This window comes from Alternaria dauci, chromosome 3 (genome assembly GCF_042100115.1).
Source record: "Alternaria dauci strain A2016 chromosome 3, whole genome shotgun sequence".
Lineage (NCBI taxonomy): Eukaryota > Fungi > Ascomycota > Dothideomycetes > Pleosporales > Pleosporaceae > Alternaria > Alternaria dauci.
Genome location: NC_091274.1, coordinates 1,937,445 through 1,958,287, shown reverse-complemented (window position 1 = coordinate 1,958,287; position 20,843 = coordinate 1,937,445). Strand labels below are relative to the sequence as shown.

The 20,843-nt window shown below is 47.1% G+C and overlaps 7 protein-coding genes across 7 annotated transcripts; 4 read left to right on the top strand and 3 right to left on the bottom strand.

Moving 5' to 3' along the window:
- Positions 1-4,390: 4,390 nt before the first annotated feature.
- ACET3X_004302 (uncharacterized protein) lies at positions 4,391-6,561 on the bottom strand. Its single transcript, XM_069450492.1, has 4 exons — positions 6,302-6,561; positions 6,067-6,241; positions 4,933-6,015; positions 4,391-4,883 (listed from the first exon to the last, which is right to left on the bottom strand). Exons 1-4 carry the CDS (start codon positions 6,403-6,405, stop codon positions 4,530-4,532), a joined length of 1,716 nt encoding a protein of 571 aa, XP_069308280.1. The 5' UTR covers positions 6,406-6,561; the 3' UTR covers positions 4,391-4,529.
- A 170-nt stretch (positions 6,562-6,731) lies between these two features.
- Positions 6,732-7,933, top strand: ACET3X_004301 (uncharacterized protein; the record flags this gene model as incomplete). The annotated part of the gene is made up of 2 exons (XM_069450490.1): positions 6,732-6,829; positions 6,880-7,933. 2 exons carry the CDS (start codon positions 6,732-6,734, stop codon positions 7,931-7,933), a joined length of 1,152 nt encoding a protein of 383 aa, XP_069308279.1.
- Positions 7,934-8,274: 341 nt separating this feature from the next.
- On the top strand, positions 8,275-9,039 carry ACET3X_004300 (uncharacterized protein; the record flags this gene model as incomplete). Its single annotated transcript, XM_069450489.1, has 1 exon — positions 8,275-9,039. The coding sequence occupies one exon, from the start codon at positions 8,275-8,277 to the stop codon at positions 9,037-9,039; it is 765 nt and encodes a 254-aa protein (XP_069308278.1).
- A 127-nt stretch (positions 9,040-9,166) lies between these two features.
- Positions 9,167-13,373, bottom strand: ACET3X_004299 (uncharacterized protein; the record flags this gene model as incomplete). Its single annotated transcript, XM_069450488.1, has 2 exons — positions 9,167-13,012; positions 13,062-13,373. 2 exons carry the CDS (start codon positions 13,371-13,373, stop codon positions 9,167-9,169), a joined length of 4,158 nt encoding a protein of 1,385 aa, XP_069308277.1.
- Positions 13,374-13,841: 468 nt separating this feature from the next.
- ACET3X_004298 (uncharacterized protein) lies at positions 13,842-14,872 on the top strand (the record flags this gene model as incomplete). The annotated part of the gene is made up of 3 exons (XM_069450487.1): positions 13,842-13,968; positions 14,027-14,246; positions 14,302-14,872. 3 exons carry the CDS (start codon positions 13,842-13,844, stop codon positions 14,870-14,872), a joined length of 918 nt encoding a protein of 305 aa, XP_069308276.1.
- A 298-nt stretch (positions 14,873-15,170) lies between these two features.
- ACET3X_004297 (uncharacterized protein) lies at positions 15,171-17,091 on the bottom strand (the record flags this gene model as incomplete). Its single annotated transcript, XM_069450486.1, has 7 exons — positions 15,171-15,326; positions 15,391-16,035; positions 16,066-16,187; positions 16,258-16,555; positions 16,609-16,656; positions 16,756-16,899; positions 16,957-17,091. The coding sequence occupies 7 exons, from the start codon at positions 17,089-17,091 to the stop codon at positions 15,171-15,173; spliced, it is 1,548 nt and encodes a 515-aa protein (XP_069308275.1).
- A 742-nt stretch (positions 17,092-17,833) lies between these two features.
- ACET3X_004296 (uncharacterized protein) lies at positions 17,834-19,077 on the top strand. Its single transcript, XM_069450485.1, has 3 exons — positions 17,834-17,981; positions 18,041-18,471; positions 18,557-19,077. The coding sequence occupies exons 1-3, from the start codon at positions 17,910-17,912 to the stop codon at positions 18,855-18,857; spliced, it is 804 nt and encodes a 267-aa protein (XP_069308274.1). The 5' UTR covers positions 17,834-17,909; the 3' UTR covers positions 18,858-19,077.
- The last annotated feature ends 1,766 nt before the right edge of the window (positions 19,078-20,843 follow it).

Genomic DNA, 20,843 nt, shown 5'->3' with positions numbered 1-20,843 from the left:
ACGTATTAGATTATATAGTTAGAGCTATATTATTATAGTTATACCTAGATAAGAAGTAGAGACTAGTATTCTACTACTTAAGAAAGTTCTCTAGAGTAGAACTTAACTATAATATTTATAATAAGGAGCTACTAAGAGTAGTTAATTCCTTTAAATAGTAGGAAGTCTATTTATTAGGATAACTATACTAGATTAAGGTTTTTACTAATTACTAGAACTTAGTAATAGTTATAACTATAAAAAAACTTAACTAATAATAAATTTAATAGGCTAAGGTACTAGCCTAGTTTAACTTTAAGATAATAAACTACGCTAGAATACTTAATAGAGCTATAGATACTCTAAGTAGGAGATTTAATTTATATAAAGATAGTTATAAAGAACTATATAACGCTATATTTAGAAAAATACCTAATAGTACTTTATAATATAACTAGCTAGAACTAGTTAAGGTAGTTAAGGTAGCTAAGCGGGTAGAAACACTTTAGTAGTAATAGTAGTAGAGAGTAGCTAGCTAGTAGTTCAAGCCTAATAAAAATAGCTCTAATAAACTATTATAAGATAAGCGAGAGTACTAAGATATAATTCGAGGTAATTAAATATATATACCTCTACACCTAAGATTAAATCTTATTAAGGAACTATATAAGTCCCTAGAATTTAGATATATATTACTAGAAGAGATAGTTAGATGTTTAGTAAAGGTATTTATAATACTACGCTTATAAGTAAAGGTGTAGGACATCCTAAGTAACTATTTAGCTTATTACTAGAATAAGCCTAAGAGATATAAGCCTTATAGTCTATTATAACCCTTACTACTACTAATAAGACTATAGAGTAGCGTAATAATAGACTTTATAGTAAAGCTCCTAAGGTTATTAGAACTAAGATCTAGAAGATTATATAATATAATCCTAGTTATTATATACTAATATATAAAAGGAGTAAAGTTTATACTTACTAAAGAGACTATTATAATAGAGGAATATATATATAAGGTTAGTAAGGTACTAATATTAAAGTAAAGGGTACCTAAAGAGTTTATAATAAATTATAATAAACTATTTACTTCTAAGTATTAGAATATATTCCTAGTAAAGTTAAGTATAAAGAAGAAGCTATTAACTAGCTTTTACCCTAAAATAAATAGCTAAATAGAATAAATAAACTAGATACTAGAATAGTATCTAAGAATATATACTAATAAGCTATAAGATAACTAAGTTAAACTCTTACTAATAGTATAACTAGCCTATAATAGTACTAGGTCTATAATAATAAAGTACTTACTACACTACGTGAACTATAGATATAAGCTAGTTACTTATTAAGATCTAAAGGATATAGAAAGTATTATAGTAGGTATAGATAATAAAGCCTACTTAATGTAAGAACTGTATATAGAATTAAGTAAGAATATAGCTTATAGGAACCTTATAATAGCTAAGGTAGCTAATAAGTAAAGGATTAAGGGACTAACCTTTAAGAAGGGGGATAAAGTTTTCCTATTATAATAAAACTTAAAAACTAAGTAACTAAGTAAGAAACTAGATAACCTCTAAGTAGGACTATTTAAGGTTCTAGAGGAAATAGGTAAAGTAAACTATAAACTCTAACTCCTACTAGGTATACGTATCTACCCTGTCTTTTATAAGAAACTCCTAGAAAGAGTACCTCTAGATACTAAGCTAGCTACTAATATAGAGCTTAAAGATAATAAGTATAAGGTTAAGGAAATTAGGGACTTATAGAAAATTAGTTATTAGTAGAAATACTTAGTTAAGTAGTTAGGATAGCTAGAGAGCTAGAATACTTAGGAACTAAAAGAAAATTTAATAAACTATAAGTTATAGGTATATAAGTATTATTAGAGATACTTAGAGAAGGGAGGACTAAGTCCTTAAGAGAAGAAAAGAATCTAGAAAAAGGATTAAAAGAAGTATTAGCCTATAACTAACCTAATTTAATTAATAATCTAAGTATTAATAGTTTAATTAGTAGAAAGTCTATACTAAGGGTAGAGTTTTCCTTAGCTTACTCTTTTATATAATCCTAAAGGCTTAAAATAGCGTAATCTTAATTAGTAAATACTTACTCTTACACCTTAACCTCTAGAAGCTCTAACTCTTACTATAATAACTAGGTATCTAGCTATACGCGTTACGCCTTTAGGCGAGTAATTTTAAGACGTTTTTACTACTTTTTAGCCTCTACCTTCTCTTACTCTTCCTTAGTTATAAATAAGCTATACTTAGCTTTTACTAAAATACAGCCTATATACTACCTAAAGGTAATATCTATAAAATAATAAAGATTTTTCTCCTTATACTACTTATAATAAAAAGTTATCTTATTCCTTTACTAATAGATATAGTTAGTATAAGCTTAGTACTATTAAGTTAAGTTCTAGGTATAGATATATTAAGAAGTCTAAACTTTAGGTATAGTTAGGGAAAGTAAGGAAAAGAGGAAAAAGAGGTTATAATACTATAAGAGTAGCTATACCTCTACTACTACTACTAGACTAGGCGTAAGGAAATAATAATCTAGGGTATTAAGATAATATCCCTAAGAGGGGGGATAATATTATAAGGTAATATAAAGGATCTCTCCTTAACGTAGGTTATATAGTAAGAGACTATTAGGTAACTATATTAGAAGGTAAGGATTAATATAGGGCGCTAATTAGGTAATTTAGCCTCCTACTAAGAACTAGCCTCCTACTAAGAAAGGGAAGCTAGTAGTATAAGGGAAGCTATATCCTCCTAAACCTCCCTTAGGAGTAAGTAATAGAGGGAAGCTAAGGAGGATAAGACCTAAGGTAATAGGTATAAGAATATATTAGATCTTATTATTATACTTATTATAGTTAACTTAAATAGTTTATCTCTTATATAGATTATTAACTAGTTATTCTATTATTTATAGAATTAGTAGTAATTATCTCTTAGTTATAATAATAACTCTTTTCTACCTAATTATTCTATATCCTACCTTATAGACTATCGCCTAAGCCTAACTCGCCTTAGTACGGACCGAGCTTAGAGAAGTATAGTAAAACCCCGTGTAATAGAATATTAATAGTAGTATAGCTTATACTTTATTCTCTTATTCTTATAGTATCTTTTTAAATTCTCTCTCCTTAAGCCTAAGATAATAGTCTTTAAGTACTCTTTTAATATTAATAGTTTAGTAGTATAGCTATCTTTTAGTCTCTTTACTTTACTTACTAAAGGTTAGGTAGGTAAGGTAGCTAAATATAAGGATATTAATAAAGTAGTAGGTATTAGTATAAAAAATTTCCTTATACTTTATAACTCTCTTTAGATACTATATTTTAGTCTCTTTATAAATTACTTTTATAATAATATTACTAACCCTAAACCTCTTAATAAAGTACTAGCTAATATTTTAACTATTACTAAAGATTTAGAGTATTAAAGGTATTTACTCCTCTAGCTCTTTACTAACTACTAGATTTAGTTCTTAAGTATATATAAGGTTTATATTATTTATATTTAATAAGTTAAGGGGCTCTTTACTAGAGAGGGTATACTAGCCTAGCTAGATAGCTATAATAAGTTACTTTAAAGGATATATAGTATTTATATATAGTATAATTTAATTATATATAGTAAGATACTTAAAGTTAGTATTAGTATAAAGGTTAGAAGTAGCTAGGTTTTTATATAACTCTTCTTAATTATAGTAAAGATACTATATCCTCCTCTTTTTAAAATATATTTTAATTATATTACTAGCTAATACTAGTAATCTTTTTTAGACCTCTACTAAGGTTTCTAATTAGTATCTTTTTTAGTTACCTTTAGTGGATTTTTTTAACTTTAGTTTTTATATATAGATATTAGAGCTTTACTACTATAAAATACTTATTAGTTTAGTATTTAAACTACGTTATTACTTTATTTTATTTATTAACTTTTATAACTAATAAGTAGAGTAATAGCTCTTTTTAATTTTTTAAAGTTATATTTTAATAATACCCCTATACTTATAGAAAAGAAAAAATTATATAAATATATAACTATATAGTATATATACCCTCTTAATACTATTTTTAGGTCTTCTATACTATATTATACTAAAGTAGGTTATAATAGGCTATAATAAGGTAAGTTTTAGTAGGGTCTTAGTATAGGTAGGCTATAAAGCTTACTAGGCCACGAAGTATACACCTACGTTATAGGCTAATATATAGTATAATCCTAGCTTTATATAATTTTATTACGATTTGTAGTAGCTCTATAAGCTTATCTTTTTGAATATATTAAGTTGTTAGGGGTGATCAATTCGCGTTGGTAATCAATTCACGCACAGGCACTGTAGACTAAGACATGATCCATTATGCTAGATCTAATTCCTCAAACTAAATCACTACTCAAAACGCTGAAAACGCCTAATCGACAAGACACAACATGAGCACACGCTAATTGATTGGAATAGCGTGCTCGGTCATCCAACGCCGCTGCTCAATAACTCGAAGTAAGGTCACATCAAGCCAACACCTAGTCATTCTTTCGACCCGTTAATCTTGAACGCTCGCTATTGCCCTCTTTTGGACTCGATGGCCCTGACTCGTCGTCATCACTCTCATCACTCTCGTCGCTTTCATCACTACTCCACTTGTCATCCTCGCCTACAGCGAAGATGGTATCGCCATCGAGACTCTCCCTGGGAGGAACAATGGGCTTCTGTGCTTGTGGTGCGGGCAATGGCGATGCATCGCGCGCGTTATTATTGTTGGTGTTGTTCGTTCTCCGCGCTGGGTCGTAAGATGGAGGCTGATCTGAGCCTCTTTCCTCTTCATCAAGGGAATCTCGTAGGGATGCGATCTCGAAACCTTCATCATCTTGGGCAATCTGGAATCGTCAGTAAAATTTCAAATACGGTACAGCTGTGCGAACGTACCTCATCACTCATGGCAAATCTCCGGTTGTTGGCTGTTGGCCTCCACATGTACGCAACAAAGCATACATCCGCTAGATAGACAAGATTGAGCCAGCCATCAAGCACGAACCATCGTGTTTGCCAGTGTGTCGGAGCAAAGTCGGGGGTCGAAGCTCCGGCGAAGGTGAAGCTGTTGATGAAGAAGAAACCGAAAATGACAACAATGCTCGTCAAGATGCACCACCATAACCTCTTGTACATGGTAGCTTTGACGTGCTGCTTTCGCTCCATCAAGTCCTTCATGGTAAGGTTGAGCGAGTTTAGAGTCCAGATGTAAAACGCCGTGAGTGTGGCTGAGAGTGGGAGGATGACCAGCAAAACTAGAGGTCCGGCGTCATCGGGGCGGACAGTAAGTGAGGCCACAGCATAGATTACGCCAAAGACGAAGTGGGCTACAGCAAGCCAGCGGACAACGGTCATTGTCTTGCCAAGGGAAGGCTTGACGACGCCGTACCCCATACATACGATCAGGAGCAGGAAGAAGGAGAAGGAGTTACGGAAAGCGTTGAGTACGGCGACGACGATCATGAGGGCCTTGGTGCCGACGTTGTTACCGTGGCGATTCTGGTAGTCGTAATAGCCCCATGTCATCAGCATCTCGATGACCAGAAATACCAGGATAGCAGTGATGTAGTTTTGGACGGCAAGGATATCGTGACGGTTCTGGAAGTACAAGAAGCCCCAGAATGCCAGCACAACAAAATACAAAATGGTAATTCCGCCGTAGAAAGGCAGCTTTGCAATCTGGGCGGCTTGCAGCTCTCCATAGGCATTCCGGAAAGTCACAATTGCCTCGAATTGCAGTTGCTTGTCTTGCGCATTCGCAGCCACACAGTAGTAACCAGTTTTGATTGGTACCTTGGTGTCTGCGGTGGAGGTCGGGTATTTGATTGTTTTCGGATCGTTCAGGTCGATGGCTTCGGTCCTGATGGGCATCTGCCAGAGGTTCTCGACGTCTTCCGCGAGTACCCATTCGCCTTTATGTGTGCCGTTGCAGAGTTTGAGCTTGATCGATTCGTCGTCGCAAATGTAGTGGCGGTTTTCCTGAAGGAGTTGTCAGTTGACCCATTCAAAAACCGTGTAAGGCCTACATACATCGTTCACGGGCAGATCAGAGGGTGCGCCCAGAAGTAGAGTGTCCTTCCATTCCCAGACCACGACACTGACAGTCTGATCCTTGATTCCTTCGTTCTTCTTCGGGTCTTTTATGAACTTGACAAGTATGAAGGGGTCGACCTTGCCTCCCCATGACTTCTTGCTGTACATGCCACTGGACGTGGTATTAGCATGTTGCCTGTATCCAACTAATGGCCCAGGAGATTCCTCGTACCTGCATTTTTGACTCTCTTTATCCGACAGTGTAACATCCATTGCTGCTACTGCTGTTATGCTCGTTAACAGCAGTAGAGCAAGGTTGCGCAGCCGTGCCTTCATCTTGTCGCGATGTGAGGCCAGCTGGCGGAGCTGGCGGCTGGGGGTTTACAGCGCTTCAGGCGGAGGGATGCGCTTCGAGTCGAGTCGGCGATAGTGTCTTTCCGTCAATCCCTGGTCCAAGACGGGTCATGGGTGTGGGATCGTGTTCAGTTGTCGCTGTTTAGCTTGCGCGTTCGTCACCTACGAGTCGGCCTTCCCGGTAGCCCTTAGCGCGCTTCCCGGAATGTGGCGCAGCCCTGGAGCCTTGAATGGGCAACCCACTGAAACCGCCGACCAGTCAGCCCTACCAAACCCCTTCACCAATACCCCCCAAATATACGCACATCATGCCAGGCAAACATGTTGCTGGCACCTCTGACGAGCCTTGCAGACGATGCAAAGACAATATTTCCGTCCTCGTGGTGCGCTCTGAGCCACTCTGCCAGTCAGTCCACGCCACCTGGAGGGGAAGAAGAATTTGCTAAATGTGTATAGTGACTGTTTTGCCCGCTACGTGCATACAAAATGCATCAAGCGCTTGGAGTCGTTTCGCGTGAATTTTGGAGCCGAGCAGCAACGTAGGATTTTAGTACCCCTGTCATTCGGCGTCTCATCTACAACTCTCCTTCATGTACTCGATCTGCATCTCAAGACGCAAAAGAGCAAGACTGGCCGGACTGGGTTTGAGATCAGCGCGATATACATCGAGGATCCGGAGCAGAAAGTGCCGGCTGCACAGCTACTCGACAAGGCTCGCGAACAATACCCGGATCATCACTATGCCTCACTGCCGTTGCACGACGTATTCCGCCTGGTCCCAGACGATGCCTCAATACGGTCTCTCGTGCCACAGGCCGAAGAAAGCGGAGACTGCAGCCCTGAGGAGCTTTTTGTTCGCATGATTAATTCGCTCACTTCAGCAACTGCTCGTGCGGACGTTTTGTCTACCCTTCGTACAAGGCTGATCGTAGAACATGCCAAATTGACTGGTTGCGAAAGTGTTCTCTGGGGCGACAGTACCACCAGACTAGCTCAAAAAACGCTTGCAGAGACTGCGAAGGGCAGAGGTTTCTCCCTGCCTTGGCAGGTCTCCGACGGGTTGTCGCCATTTGATCTCAACTTCCACTACCCGCTTCGAGATGTCCTGAAGAAAGAGCTGGTATCTTACATCAACATGGCCGATCCTGGACTATCATCCCTTGTTCATGAAACTTCATCAGGCGCCACCCAAGCATCGACAAGCTCAAAGAATACCACTATTGACGATTTAATGACGCAGTACTTCGAATCGGTTGAAGAGAACTTTCCGAGTATTGTTGCAAATGTCGTGCGCACAACAAGCAAGCTCGAGGCTCGACCCGATGCGCTTTCAGACCCAAAATGCAGCCTGTGTAGCATGCCTGTACCCGGCGGTCGATTCGGTATACATGGCTGGGGTGGTGATCAGCAAGATGGGGAAGACTTCGAATCCACAAATGCCAGGAGAGACATCTGCTATGGCTGCACAAGGTCGTTGCCTAAAGCCTCGATGATCACAAACGGTAATTGAGAGCAATGCTGTAATTTACAGTCGTCTTGCACTAGGATTGCGAATCATCGGCTATTCTGATAGATCCTTGCACAAAGTTCGGAGGATTTATGCAGAAAGGCCCTTCCACGTCCATTTGCTCTTCAGGTAAACATCAGTCTACGCGCCCAAGCACTATGGGTGAAACAATCAACAACCTGGCATTGTTATTAAGATCGACGCACGTTCCCGGGTCAGGGCCGAAAACAATATCTACACTCATCTATGTCGGTACAACGACTCCGAGCCTCATGACCAGGTGGCGAGATACTGAGCATAAGAAAGCGACAGATAGCCATTCTATCCTCTGCACAACAACCGCAATGAGGCTCTTCAGCTTGATACTTTTTCCTTTGCTAGGCGCGCCCACATGTCTCGCACACTGGAACTACGACCGCATAATCGTCAATGGCGAGATCGTTGGCTCGGCCTATGAATACGTTCGCAAAACCAACAATTCCAACAACCCTCTCCAAAACGTCAACTCCACACACATGCGATGCAACTCCGGCGCTGAGTCCGGTATTGCACTCAACACCAAAACTTACACTGTCGCTGCTGGCGACATGTTGGGCTTCGCGATCAAGGACACTTTCGGGCATCCTGGGCCACAACAAGTTTACTTATCCAAGGCGCCAGGCCCTGCTGCTGAGTACGATGGCTCAGGGGACTGGACCAAAATCTATAGCTTGACTTATTCCTTAAACTCGAGCTATGGCGCCAGCGACGGCCTCCTCAAATGGGCAACCCACAATGCGCGAACCTTCAACTTCAAGCTTCCTTCTGAAACGCCAGCAGGCGAATATCTGCTCCGTGCCGAAGGTCTCGCTCTTCATGCAGCACACAAACCAGACAACTACCAATTCTATATTGCTTGCGCGCAGATCAACGTCGTGGGCGGTGGTGCGGGCGTTCCGGGCCCGACGATCAAGTTTCCGGGTGGATATCAGTGGAATTCAACGGGTGTGCTGATCCCAGAGTTTTGGAGTAAGATTACGAACTATTCGGCTGCGGGACCGGCATTATGGCCAGAAGGGACGATAGAGGCGCATGTTTTGGATGGCACAAAGAAGACTAGTGCAGACTAAGGTTGTGTGGCACACAGCATAGGCTCTGTCTGGTGGGGAAGCTTGTTTTATTATCGTATCCGTCTATACCACGAAAACAAGGCAAACTGCAAGTTCTACCATGTTCATCTAGAGCTAAGCAGGTTGTCTAAGCATCTAACCCATCCCGCTCAACCATCCATCGGACAACGTCAATAACCTCGCTTTGCCTTCCACTAACCCCCTTCCCAGGTTCTCTCACCATACTCTCAAGCACGTTATCCAACATACCCCTCAATCTACTGACTAGCACTCCAATTCTTGCCCACCCCCTCAACCGTATCCATTCATCTACCACCAGTCCGCGTCCAAGAGTATCAACCTTGATCTCACCAGCAAACAACAACAAGCTGTATGCATTGAAAGGCGTGATATCCCTTATGAAAACCTTACTTGTAGCCATCTTGTTAAAGTACGCAACAAAACTCGCGTTATGCGGGAAAGTCTGACTGGCGAAGAGCGTGGAGGAAGGGTGAACAAAGACACGTCCGTTTTCCTGGTTGAAATACTTGATCTCGCGCGCTGAGGGGTCGAGTTCTACGGCACCAGCTATTCCGGCAGCAAACTTTTTGTCAGGGAGCTGGATGCGTGCGATTTGTGGGTTGAAGGATCCAGCGATAAGCGCACGGAGGAGCGCGTCATTGGCGTTGTGCTTGTTGTATGACCCGTGTATGGAAGGATTGTGAGAAGAATAGTGCGTTGGTATGAAGGAAATTTCTTTGAGAGACGAGAGGTATTGCGTGCGGTTGGAAGCGATATCGAACATGGTCTGGGGCGAGAGGCGGTTGTCTTGACACCAGAAACGGAGATCTCGTGTTGACATGCCTTTACTGCGCAATGCCGACCACTGTTCGTATGCTCTTAGATCAACAAGCAAGTCTCCTTGGTTATTTGAAAAAGATGCGCGCAGGCGGTCGAACTCGTTCCGGGTCTCCTGGTCTCGCTCTCGTGGCGATATAAACGGACTGCGAGCGGTCAGGACAGCCGCGATGGTCAACACAGCTTCGAGACAGCCGAATGTTGCGCCGTAAACAAGAAGCTTGCCCAGACGAAGATCCGCCGGGATCATGGACATGTGGCGACCAAGAGCGGTGAGTTCGTCGTCGGCAATCGCACCCATCTGTGAGAGTAATCGGATTGCACCCTCTACTGCTGTGCTTTCTGGTGGTGTGAGCGCTGAAGCAAGGAAGCCTGAGACATCTTGAACGCCCATCGCCTTGATCGACAGACACATCTGCTCCAGTGGCACGCGTCGAATCTCAGGATCTGGCCGCTCCATCATCTTCGCTTCGGCATTGCGGGTATACAGCTTGTAGCAGTCGCCTGCTCGGACACGGCCTGCTCGACCTCGCCGCTGCTTGCATGCCGCTCGGGAAGCCCAGGTTTCGGCTAGGCGAACCATGTTGTTTTGCGGGTCGTAGCTCGTCTCTTTGACCCTACCCGTATCGATAACAGCAACGATGTCCTCGATCGTGATTGACGTTTCCGCGACGTTGGTACATGCGATAACTTTACGCTTGCCGTGAGGGGCGGGAGGGAAGACACGCTTTTGCTCCACAGGCATGAGCGATGCATGTAGGGGCAATGCGTGGAGGTTCGCGAACTGACTGAGCGCTTGGAGCGTGCGGTCGATCTCCATGGTACCAGGAAGGAAGATGAGAATACCTCCGTCTTTATCACCGAGCTGGCGATCAATGTGACGAACAGTTTCCGCAATGAGGTCGTAGTTGATACCAAAGCCAATACTCCGGAGGTTTGCAGAAAACGACTTGTCTTCAAAAGCCTCTTCATCGCCTGTGCCATATCCCTTGAACCCAGTGAAATGCACGACGTCGTCGACGTAGTAGTCAGTCACGGGATGTGTGCGGCCTTCGATCTCAACACGGCCTACGGGCCCGACCTCCTTAAAGTACGCTTCAAAGACCGCAGCATCGAGAGTCGCGCTCATCAAGATGACCTTGAGATCTTTTCGCTTTCGCAAGATCTGGCGTAGCAAAACGAGTAGAAAATCAGTGTCCAGACTGCGCTCGTGCACCTCATCAACAACAACATGGCTAACATCGGCTAGTGCAGCAACGACATCGTCGGCATTGCCGCCCGATGTCTGGAGGCGTCTCAATAGAACACCAGTTGTGACGAATGTAATCTTGGTGACTCCAGGCTTCTGTTTGGACTCTCCACGGATAGTGTAACCAATCTCATCGCCGACCTGAGAGCATCGCTCATCAGCCACACGATCGGCAAGACCGAGCGCAGATATCCTACGTGGTTGAGTACAGATTATATTCGCAACACCACCGAGTTGTCGTTGGATCAAGTCGTCAAGGACGAACTGCACGGATTGAGTCGATTTTCCTGATCCAGTCTCTCCTGAGACGATAGTCACGTTGCAATCGTTGACCGTTCGTACAATGTCGTCTCTTAATCTCCAAGCTGGCAGTGACTGCCGAGCTTTCATCATCTTTTGCTGGGCTTGAGAAGTCTGCTTGGCCTGCCAGTCAGACAGCAGCTTCTGGCTAGTGGGCGTTGCGGGTGTCCAGTCTATGGGCTTTCTGGGTCTGCCTTTTGCTCTTCGTTTCTGGCTTTGCTGTTCCGATGAGTGGTCTGCTGCCGCAAGGCCAGATGATACATCAGTCAATCTTCCAGGGTTCTGGAAGATATCTCCAGCGTTTGATTGGATCCAATCCACGATATCGTATATCATGGGCATACCAATGAAATTGGCCTCGGCGTGTAGCAGCGCTTGTCGGATGATGCTCAAGCGGATGTAAGCTGGAATAGCCGCTTCGAAAGTTATGATGGGGACGACGGCAGGGTAAGGACCGAAAGGCTTTCTGACCTGCAGTATGAGCCTCTTTCCCTGTTGCTTAACATCCAGCTCGATTCGACACAATTCGGGAGCAGGTCGTGAGAACAGACGGTCATATATGGCTTCAAGTGATGACATTTCCACTTCCCAAGGATCATCTTCAGAAGACATGTCAGGGTTATCATCCGTCATCGAAAGGTCGGCCAGTTCTTGAGCAATGTTGCTGTCTTCCTCGTCCGGTCGCAGCAGACGGGCTTGTAGCAAAGCTGCAGCCTTCCTTTCGTCACTGCCTTGGCTATCGTAAGCCTCTTCGCAGAGATCTATAGAATATCCGGCAGCAGCAAGGCGTTTCACAGCGCCTTCACGCTTGAGATTGGAGCTGGCCATGCTGACACCAGCCACATAGCCTTCCGGTAATGACCACGATGGCAAGTCATCCTCAGGCACATGGATAAGGAGCCACTCAATGATTTCCTCTCGGTCTTTGCAGATATCGGCAGCTTCTTCGACGTGGCTTCTTCGGAAGCCAAGTGCTTCTATCTCGTCGACAAGTCGATTCTTGATAGATGCGTCCATCTCGATACCGTTCGGGTTCCAGCGTGCGTCCCGGCGGATCAAACGCTCCGCTTCTTTCCGCGTCCTCTTACCCAGCTCGATCTTGGGTACTCTCTCCCATCCCTTCAGCAGGTTTCTGCTGGGGGCTGGGCCGCTGGAGCTTGGCATGGCCGCACCAGGCTGTTGATTATGGGCTTTTTGCGATTCTGCCTGTTGCTTCTGCTTCTTCTCACGCGCCTTAGTCGCTGCCTCTTTAGCCTTTTCCCGCTCTGCAAATCCGAAGAAGGGGTCTGCTTCATACATCCATCCCTTTCCTTCCTGCTCATCCCTCTTTTTGAGGTCTGTGAACTGTCCCTTCCAAAGATCCTTATATATTGGGGGGAGCATCATGTGGAGGTTCTTCGCGCTTGCGACTCGGAAGAGGGTATAGGCGGCGGCAAAGTTGCGGGCTTCGACCGCAGTAGGCTGGTGAGCCTGTGCCTCGAGTTCGGAGGGGATCTTGATGGGCGGCAGGGTGGTCGTCTCTCGCGTCTTCTGATTCATCTTGGACAGTACCACGGCATATGCGAAATGCTGGTCTCCATCTTTGCGCTGTCGAACATGAGCAATGTCTTGATACTGCTTTGGCACCACAACTCACAATACGGTAGTCAGGTTTGCTCCACTGCTGTTTCTGGAAATGTTCCGACAGCAGGTTGACTGGGAGCTTTCCTGTCCACGATGCGCCTGCGATCAAAGTCCTTGTATCCGGCTTCTTGGGGCCATCCTCAGCTGTGCCAGCTCCAGCCTTTCCTTTGCCCTTGCCTTCATTCTGGTCAGCGTCACCACCGGAACTCTCCCCCTTCTTCTTCTTGGCTTTGCCATCTCCAAAGACAATGAACGACGTGTCTTCCTCAGGAGGCACAGTCTTCTTGGCAGGCTTGCCACGCGGCGGGTGGGCGTTCTTTGGCATTTCCCACGATACGTATGGAGCGATGGGGTCTCTCGGCCTTCATAGAAGTAGGCTGGATTTAGAAGGGCAAAGTTTGGATTGTTCGTTTAGTCTGTGGGCGGTGAAAAGGGCGCAGTGTCCAGGGAAAGAAAGGGCTCAGCCACCAGAGCTGATATTCCACCACTCTTCGACGTATCCAAGCACGGAAGTAGACGCTGTAATGGCAGCCATCGTGAGTTCGTGGGGCTTTCCCTCGAATGCGATGCGCAATCCGAAATTCCGATGATTGCAGGGATGCCTCGGTACGCTTGGACCATCGCATTGGAGCCTCATCGTCATCGTCGCATTGCGCTCACTTGTCGGTATCAATCAATGCGCCAACTTGCGTCGAGCTTCAACTCGGCCTTTGTGTTTCGCGTCCCTCCCATATTAGTCCGACACAAGCACACCAGATCCTCTCGAATTTCAGGAAGTCGCGCCAGATCAGCAATGACCGACCAAGCCGCCACAAAGCAGACTCACGATGCAATGACAGAGGAGGAGATAGCAGGCACAGAGACGCCGAACCGACCGCAAGAAGCAGTCGCTCCTGCCTCTTCGAAACGTCCTAATGCATGTACGTTGTCCTATGCCAGGTCTTTGAACCCACAGCGCAATCTCAACTCACAGTGCAGTTACAGAACTCATGTCGCAGACGAAGAAACCAAAACCACCTGTCATACCCGCTGCAGACGGTCCAGGCCTTATAGGGAAGGCTACAAAGGCAGCCAAGCGCGGGGACCGGCGGGATGGATTGGGCGTATACATTGAGAGTCCCAAGACGAACCCGGAGAACAGAGTACTCGAGTACGACGATGACTTTGTCGTAATAACAGACAAGTACCCAAAAGCGAGGCGAGCATCCATGTAGTACAAGACCAAATCAGCGAGCGCACTGACAGTATCCCAGCGTACATCTCCTACTCATTCCACGAAAACGCGAATACTACGATCGACATCCTCTCGACGCGCTGTCCACAGACGCCGCCTTCCTTGCCCAAGTAAGAAAACGCGCTGCTCGGCTGAAAGACCTCGCTGCCTACGAACTCCGACGTCAATATGGCGACATCAGCGCCTCCGATAAACCCTACAACGAGGCCTTGGAAGCAATGATGAGCTCTGCTGACCCACCACCACCCGAAGAACAAGCGTCCCTCCTCCCACCCGGTCGCGACTGGTCGAAAGACATCGTAATAGGCGTGCACACCCATCCCTCGATGAACCATCTACACATTCACATCTTCAGCCGAGACATGCACTCAGACTGGATGAAACATAAGAAGCACTACTTGAGCTTCAACTCTAGTTTCCTTGTCCGATTAGACGAGTTTCCTCTCGAAGAAGGAAGCGAGAGGTTTCATCCTGGCGACTGGCCTAGCTGGGATATGAAGTGTTGGCGATGTTCCAAGAACTTTAAGAACAAGTTTGCGGCGTTGAAACAACATCTGAATGACGAGTTTGAAGACTGGAAGAGGGAATGAGCCTGCACCTGTGCTCATGTTTATGTCCCCTGACACTTCTACTCGTGATCCGGGCGTTCTCACCCTCTCAGATTGCGCTATTCACAGCCATACCAGAAAAAACACACATGTCAAATCACACACTTGTAGCGTTGTTGAATGTCCATGTCAGTGAGCATGATTATGATATGATAGTCTACTGGGTCCCATGAGACTCCTAAATCCGGGTTCCTGCTACGTGTTACCCGTCCTGTGCTCATCTAGAGCAATTCGATTTGATCGCTCTGTCCCCCAGATATCGAATCCGACCTTGCTCATCCTAGCGAATAACCAGCGTTTTGACCACGTTGGTGTCGATGTCGTGCAGCTCAACCGGAAACTTGCACGAGTCGCCGAAAATGCAGCTCTTCGTGCCCTTGACATGATGAGCCTTGTGAGGCGCTGGGCAACAGTGGCCATAGATACACCTAATATCCTGTAGAGGTAAACACACAAAGTCAGTGCACATCTCACATGCATTTGGTACAGTCTGAACTTACCTGGCAACGACTGCCGTTGCTGCAAGGTGCCATGCGAGCGACGAGACGGAGGGTGGCCACCTCGCTGTCAGTTGGCTTGTAGGCGTGGAGGTGTGTGCAGTTTTTTTCATACGGGCACTCGTTCCGGAGGAAATGAACATTACACATCTTAATCTTCTTGACGCGGTCCACTTCGGTCTTGTCGTAGTCCTTGCATGGTGGGTCGATGCGTTGACCGGCGCGGTTGCGGGCGATGCCTTCCTCACGATTCGCCGGCTTGTACGTGGGAGATGATTGAATAACAGGAGGCGGCGGAGCAGCGGCTTTGGCAGCCCAGTTCATCGGGAGTGCTGGCTTGTTTGCTGCAACCATGCCGTCCGAAGCCAGTGTCGATGTTGAAGACGTTCTAGGCAGTGCCATCATCGTAGCCTGGCTGGGCAGAGGGCTGTCCATGACTGGAGACTTTCCTGGGGGCGGAAACCGGCTAGGCAGACTTGTCGATGATACAGAAGCCTTCGAGCTGTCATTGGAATCGACCCTGCGGGCGGGAACAAATGCTGGTGGAAGACCGCCACTGTACATAGGAGACCCCCAAATCACGATTTTGGTATCGCGGAAGATCCCAGGAAATTTCTTTGTGTCATACGGCAGACTCACGAGCTCTTTCTCAAATGGAACACCCTCAAGAAGAATGACCTTGTGAACCAGCTCAGGGCGATCGGAGCATTCCTCTAACATTCGCGCGTAACCATTATCATGCGAGCAACCGAAGAGAATCCGACGGCAATGGTAGTCCTGACTGTATAGTTTGCAGGATTCTGCAAATGTCAGTACAGGCTAGACGTTTTCCTCACAGTCATAGATAGCAACTACTTCGGAATCTCTCACCTATAATCTTCTCGTCAGCACGATCTTTTCCCGCGCCAACGTCAATGAAGTCGAATAGTGTTTTGCCTCGCGTGAAGCCGCGCACAAACTCCTCAAACTCGAACGGATCTTGATAGACTCCTTTGCGTACAAGCACGTCGCCGAGGCCCCGCACGTTCGCATAGATACGGCACACGATACGGGCTCCGTAAGGGATATCGTTACAGTCATTGTCAACGTATTTCTGGACGGCAGAGGAGAGATCCAAAGCAGCGCGGCGGCCACCTTGTTCTCCTTCACAAAGATATTTGTCACAAAACTGGATTTTTGATCAGCAAAACCGCCATCAACACGCAGACCGGAGAACCTCACAACCATGCCATCACCGTCAATGAGTACCGTGACGAATGGGTTGTCGGACTGGAAATTCGATGTCAGTTTCTTCTCGAGATTCGAGCAGCTATTTGCCTAGCCTGCTGATGGAGTAGCTGCGGAGGATATGCATTGGAGTGAAATTACCATTTCTCGCAACATGCGATTGTGCTTCTTTTCATACTGCACCTTTTCGTTTTGCCATGCAACCACCCACGCGCGGTCGCGTTCGCGTTCGATCGTTAATGTCTGGTGTTGCTGGTACAAATATTCATAGCGAGTGACAATCTCCTGTCGGGCGAATCAGATCACCTCGAGGGGACTAGACGTGTTTTCTGTCAAACCTACGGCCAAAAACTGTGTCTTTTCCTCTTCAAACTGCTGAAAGTGCTCAAAACGCCTGATGAAGGCTGTTAGATCGGCGTCCGAGAAGCCAAATGAAGCAGGACTAGCAGGCCCATGGCCATTGAGCGAAGGCGGCATCTCGAAAGGCGAGCAGCCAAACTTGAACTCTTAGCGACTGGCGGGGGTTTGGTGGAAAGATGCCGGTTTTAGTAGTGGCTTTGCAGAGGTGATGGAGATTCTGGCGTATGAGGTGAGAGAGGAGAGAAGTTGGAGTGTGAGAAAAAAGAAGTTGTGGGAACAGTCGAGGGCTCCTTCCGGGGTTCACAGGGAAAGTGTCAGGCTCAAATAGGCAACCGGGGGTGACGGTGAGTTACGGTACCCTGATATGAGGCAATGAAGACCGGGTAGGGGAAAAGTCAGTCTGGCATTTAATAGTGTAATGCAAGCAGGCGCAACGCGCGAGGTCGGCGGGAAGCTACTTAACGCGAGGCGGTGTATGCGCGATCAGAGCAAAGAAGCATATCAAGCTGCAGACGAGTGAAAGCTGCTGCGTTTGTGATTGAACAAGCCAGACTTGGGGCGTGGTTGCCATGCCATGCCATGTGTAACGCGACCCGGCGCGTACGAATGGCGGGGTCTATATTTGGAGAGGCGGCCGTGGAGAGCAGTGAAGCGATAGACGGCAGTCCTACAAATAGTCGTATGCGACGAGACGCAGCACATGGTGAGTGTGGCCGGCAACAGGAGACTGTCGCGTGAGGCCGTGTTCACTGGAGCAATGGATGGGTTCGCGTTGGCATTGGTTGCCGCGGCCCTCGTTCCGTGCTCCGACGCTAAGAGGAAGCTGCGCCCGGACGTCACTTCCCAGAAGCCACGTTAGAATTACCCCATCTGTTCCCACACGCCCTCGCTCCTCCTCCTCCTCTCCCATCTCATCGTCTTGGTTCGCCTTCATCATGGTCAATTGGAAGTTTTCATCTCTACTCGTGCTCTCCCTACGAGCTCTCGGCACCGTTGCTGAGCCCGCAGTAAGCTCGGCACTTTTAGACGCAGCATGACATCAGACGGCTAACAGGTGCGCCCTCAGGCTGAGAAGCAAGCAGTCGACGAGCCCCAAACTCCCAATCTCAATGTCGCCGTCTCCGTCTCTTTCCCCCAGTCGGAGTTCTTTGGCATCAAGCTCGTCAACGGCCAGCCTACGCAGGCGCGTCTGTCCGTGGTCAACAATGAGCCCGCTCCCGTCGGCGTCACCATTGTCAGCGGCTCGCTGATCCAGGAAGTCGCCGGACAGTCGCAAATCCTTCGCAACCTCACTCGCCAGCGCTACTCGATCGAGATTCCTGCTGGCGCCAACGAGACAATTCCCTACAGCTTCACGACAGAAATGCACCCCCAGAACCTTCGCCTTCAGCTCGTGACTGTGCTCAAGGACAGCAAGAACAACCTCATCACCGTCCCCGTCTACAACGAGACTGTCAGCATTGTCGAGGCGCCTACCAGCTTCTTCGACCCTCAGATGTACGTACCAAAGCAGCCCTTACCCGGCGCGTGCTCTTGGCACACCGTGTTGTTTTCACCATGTATACTAACTTGTGCGCTCCAGTATCTTCCTCTACCTCGTCCTCCTCGGCGCATTTGGTGGAACTGTCTACTTCGTCTATAACACCTGGATCTCTACTTTCTTCCCTCAGAAGAAGGGCCGCGGCAAGGGTGGCGAGCGCGCTAAGATGTCGTCGGGCCAGAGCAAGAAGGTCGACCCTGCCGACCAGATTGCTGTCGTCGGCGCCGATGGCCCCGCTGTTACTTCAGGTGCAAAGGCCTACGATGAGAGCTGGATCCCGGCCTCCCACCTCCAGCGCCCAGAAGCCAAGCGCGTCCGCAGCGGTGCGAAGCCCCGAGCTTAGACTCCCTGAGCTCAAGTTCAAGTTTGTTGGAACAGTTGGGTAGTATGAACAGCATGCTAGCATGCGCGGGATGTGGGTATGCTTGCATATCTATCCTAGGCTCGGACGCAGTCGCGCATTGAAAGACACGTCATTGCGTTGTACGCAGGAGGCTTGGATAACGATTTGGATGTACTATATTGCGTCGTCTAAAAGTTTTTCCATCTTGTATACTAGGGAAAACAAATGTCAATATTCTTTTGACAAGGAATCGCTCACCATACATTTCAACATGCATCGTGGATGCAGCCTGCAAAACACCTGCTACACCGCAACAATGACGGAACACTGAACTCACAGGCAGCCCTCACGCTCTCACACCCATGGACGCAACGCTCGCTTCTCATATGCATTGCTTTGCAGCTGCGTCCGCAGTACACATGTGTACTGCGCCGTGACCTACGCCTCTCTATCCCCACGCTAGTGCAAGGCGCAAAAGGAATGCTGTAGAGCAGATGCCACACCGTTCGCTCAGCCTGCTTGTGATCTAACAGCTTCCCCGCATCACCATCTCGTCGCATGTGCTGTCCATGTGATTTGTGAACTTACTCAGCCCGTAATAGCATCTCTCGTGTCCAGATATATAGTAATTCCCCCGACCTCGGAGATCTACCATGCATTACCTCCCCGTTACAGGCTGAAGTTCAAAAACCTCTTGGTGGAAGCTTGCTACTGGTAGAAGCCATCAAACCCGGCACATCCCTAATCTGTGTTTTACAAGAGACAAGCGGAAGCCCACCCCGCACTTTAGGCTACGTGCATGACGTGTCGCAGCCTTCTGTCGCGAAACAAGCACGCACACCATTACCATACAAAGTTCAAACACGCATCAACTGTCACCACACACTTGGACACCTTGGCTGCTACTCGACATGTGTAGGTGCGTAAGCTACAGGTGCATGCACGACATGCGCATGCGACTGTGAGTCTCGGGCCTTTTCCTTGTTTGCTTTTCCGGCCGTTTGGGGTGGAGGGTCGGCTCGCAGTGACTGTTGCACAGTAGTCGCACGCGGAAAAGCCATCCGGGGTAACGGGAGCTACTGGACGTGGAGTAACTCACGATCGCGTGCATAAAATTCAGACTGCCTTGATCGTATCTGTCTCTTTTCAACGAGAATGATCCGCCGATTAGGTCCGGATCCGCATGTGCAAGACGTGATGCTCACGATGTCGTGGGGTGATCTTGGCTCGAAACGGAAAAGGCTTCACATGTTACGGCACGGGCGGAGTTTGGGGCGCGCGCACTAGGTGGTTGCGTGGACGGGTGGGGTGGGCGACTTGCTTGTGACTCCGAGGGTAGAGGCTTAGTTTGGGTCTAGTAATCTAGTAAGGTGACTCAAGTTGGGCTGGGTGAGGGATATAAGACCTCGGGATGGTCGGCTGCTGCTGGGAACGAGGCCTTTTAACCGACGACTCATCAGCTGAAGGGATACGTCAAATACCGGATTACCCTACGTTCCACTACTATATCAACAACGTCGATCAACAAGCCTCGTCATCACCTACATTCATCGTCTAACAGCCGATACTGTACCAACATCGACAAGTCAACCAACAACTCCAACTACACAACCACAATGCCACCAGTCAGCCAATTCCCACCTGCGCGTGTCTTTCTCAAGAACGCAGCATCAACCCCATCTCCCATCACCGTCTCGTCCTCAAGAAGAGCCGGTCTGACGTCACCACTAAGCCCGCGATACACGACCTCGTCCTCGAATGCTTCGCAGTCCATGGCACAAATGCTGTCGCAAAGGCCTGGTGCTAGAGAGGCTCAAGGGGGTGCACAGAGAGTACCAAATTGATGCGCCTCAATGCATCGTCCTTTCCCAGCAAACAAAGGCTGTGCCAGGTTACCATATCTACGGATCACCAAACTAAACTCAGCACACTGGCTGAACTGCCACTTTCGCCCGCTTCACGCAGATGGAGTTTGCTGAAACTCAA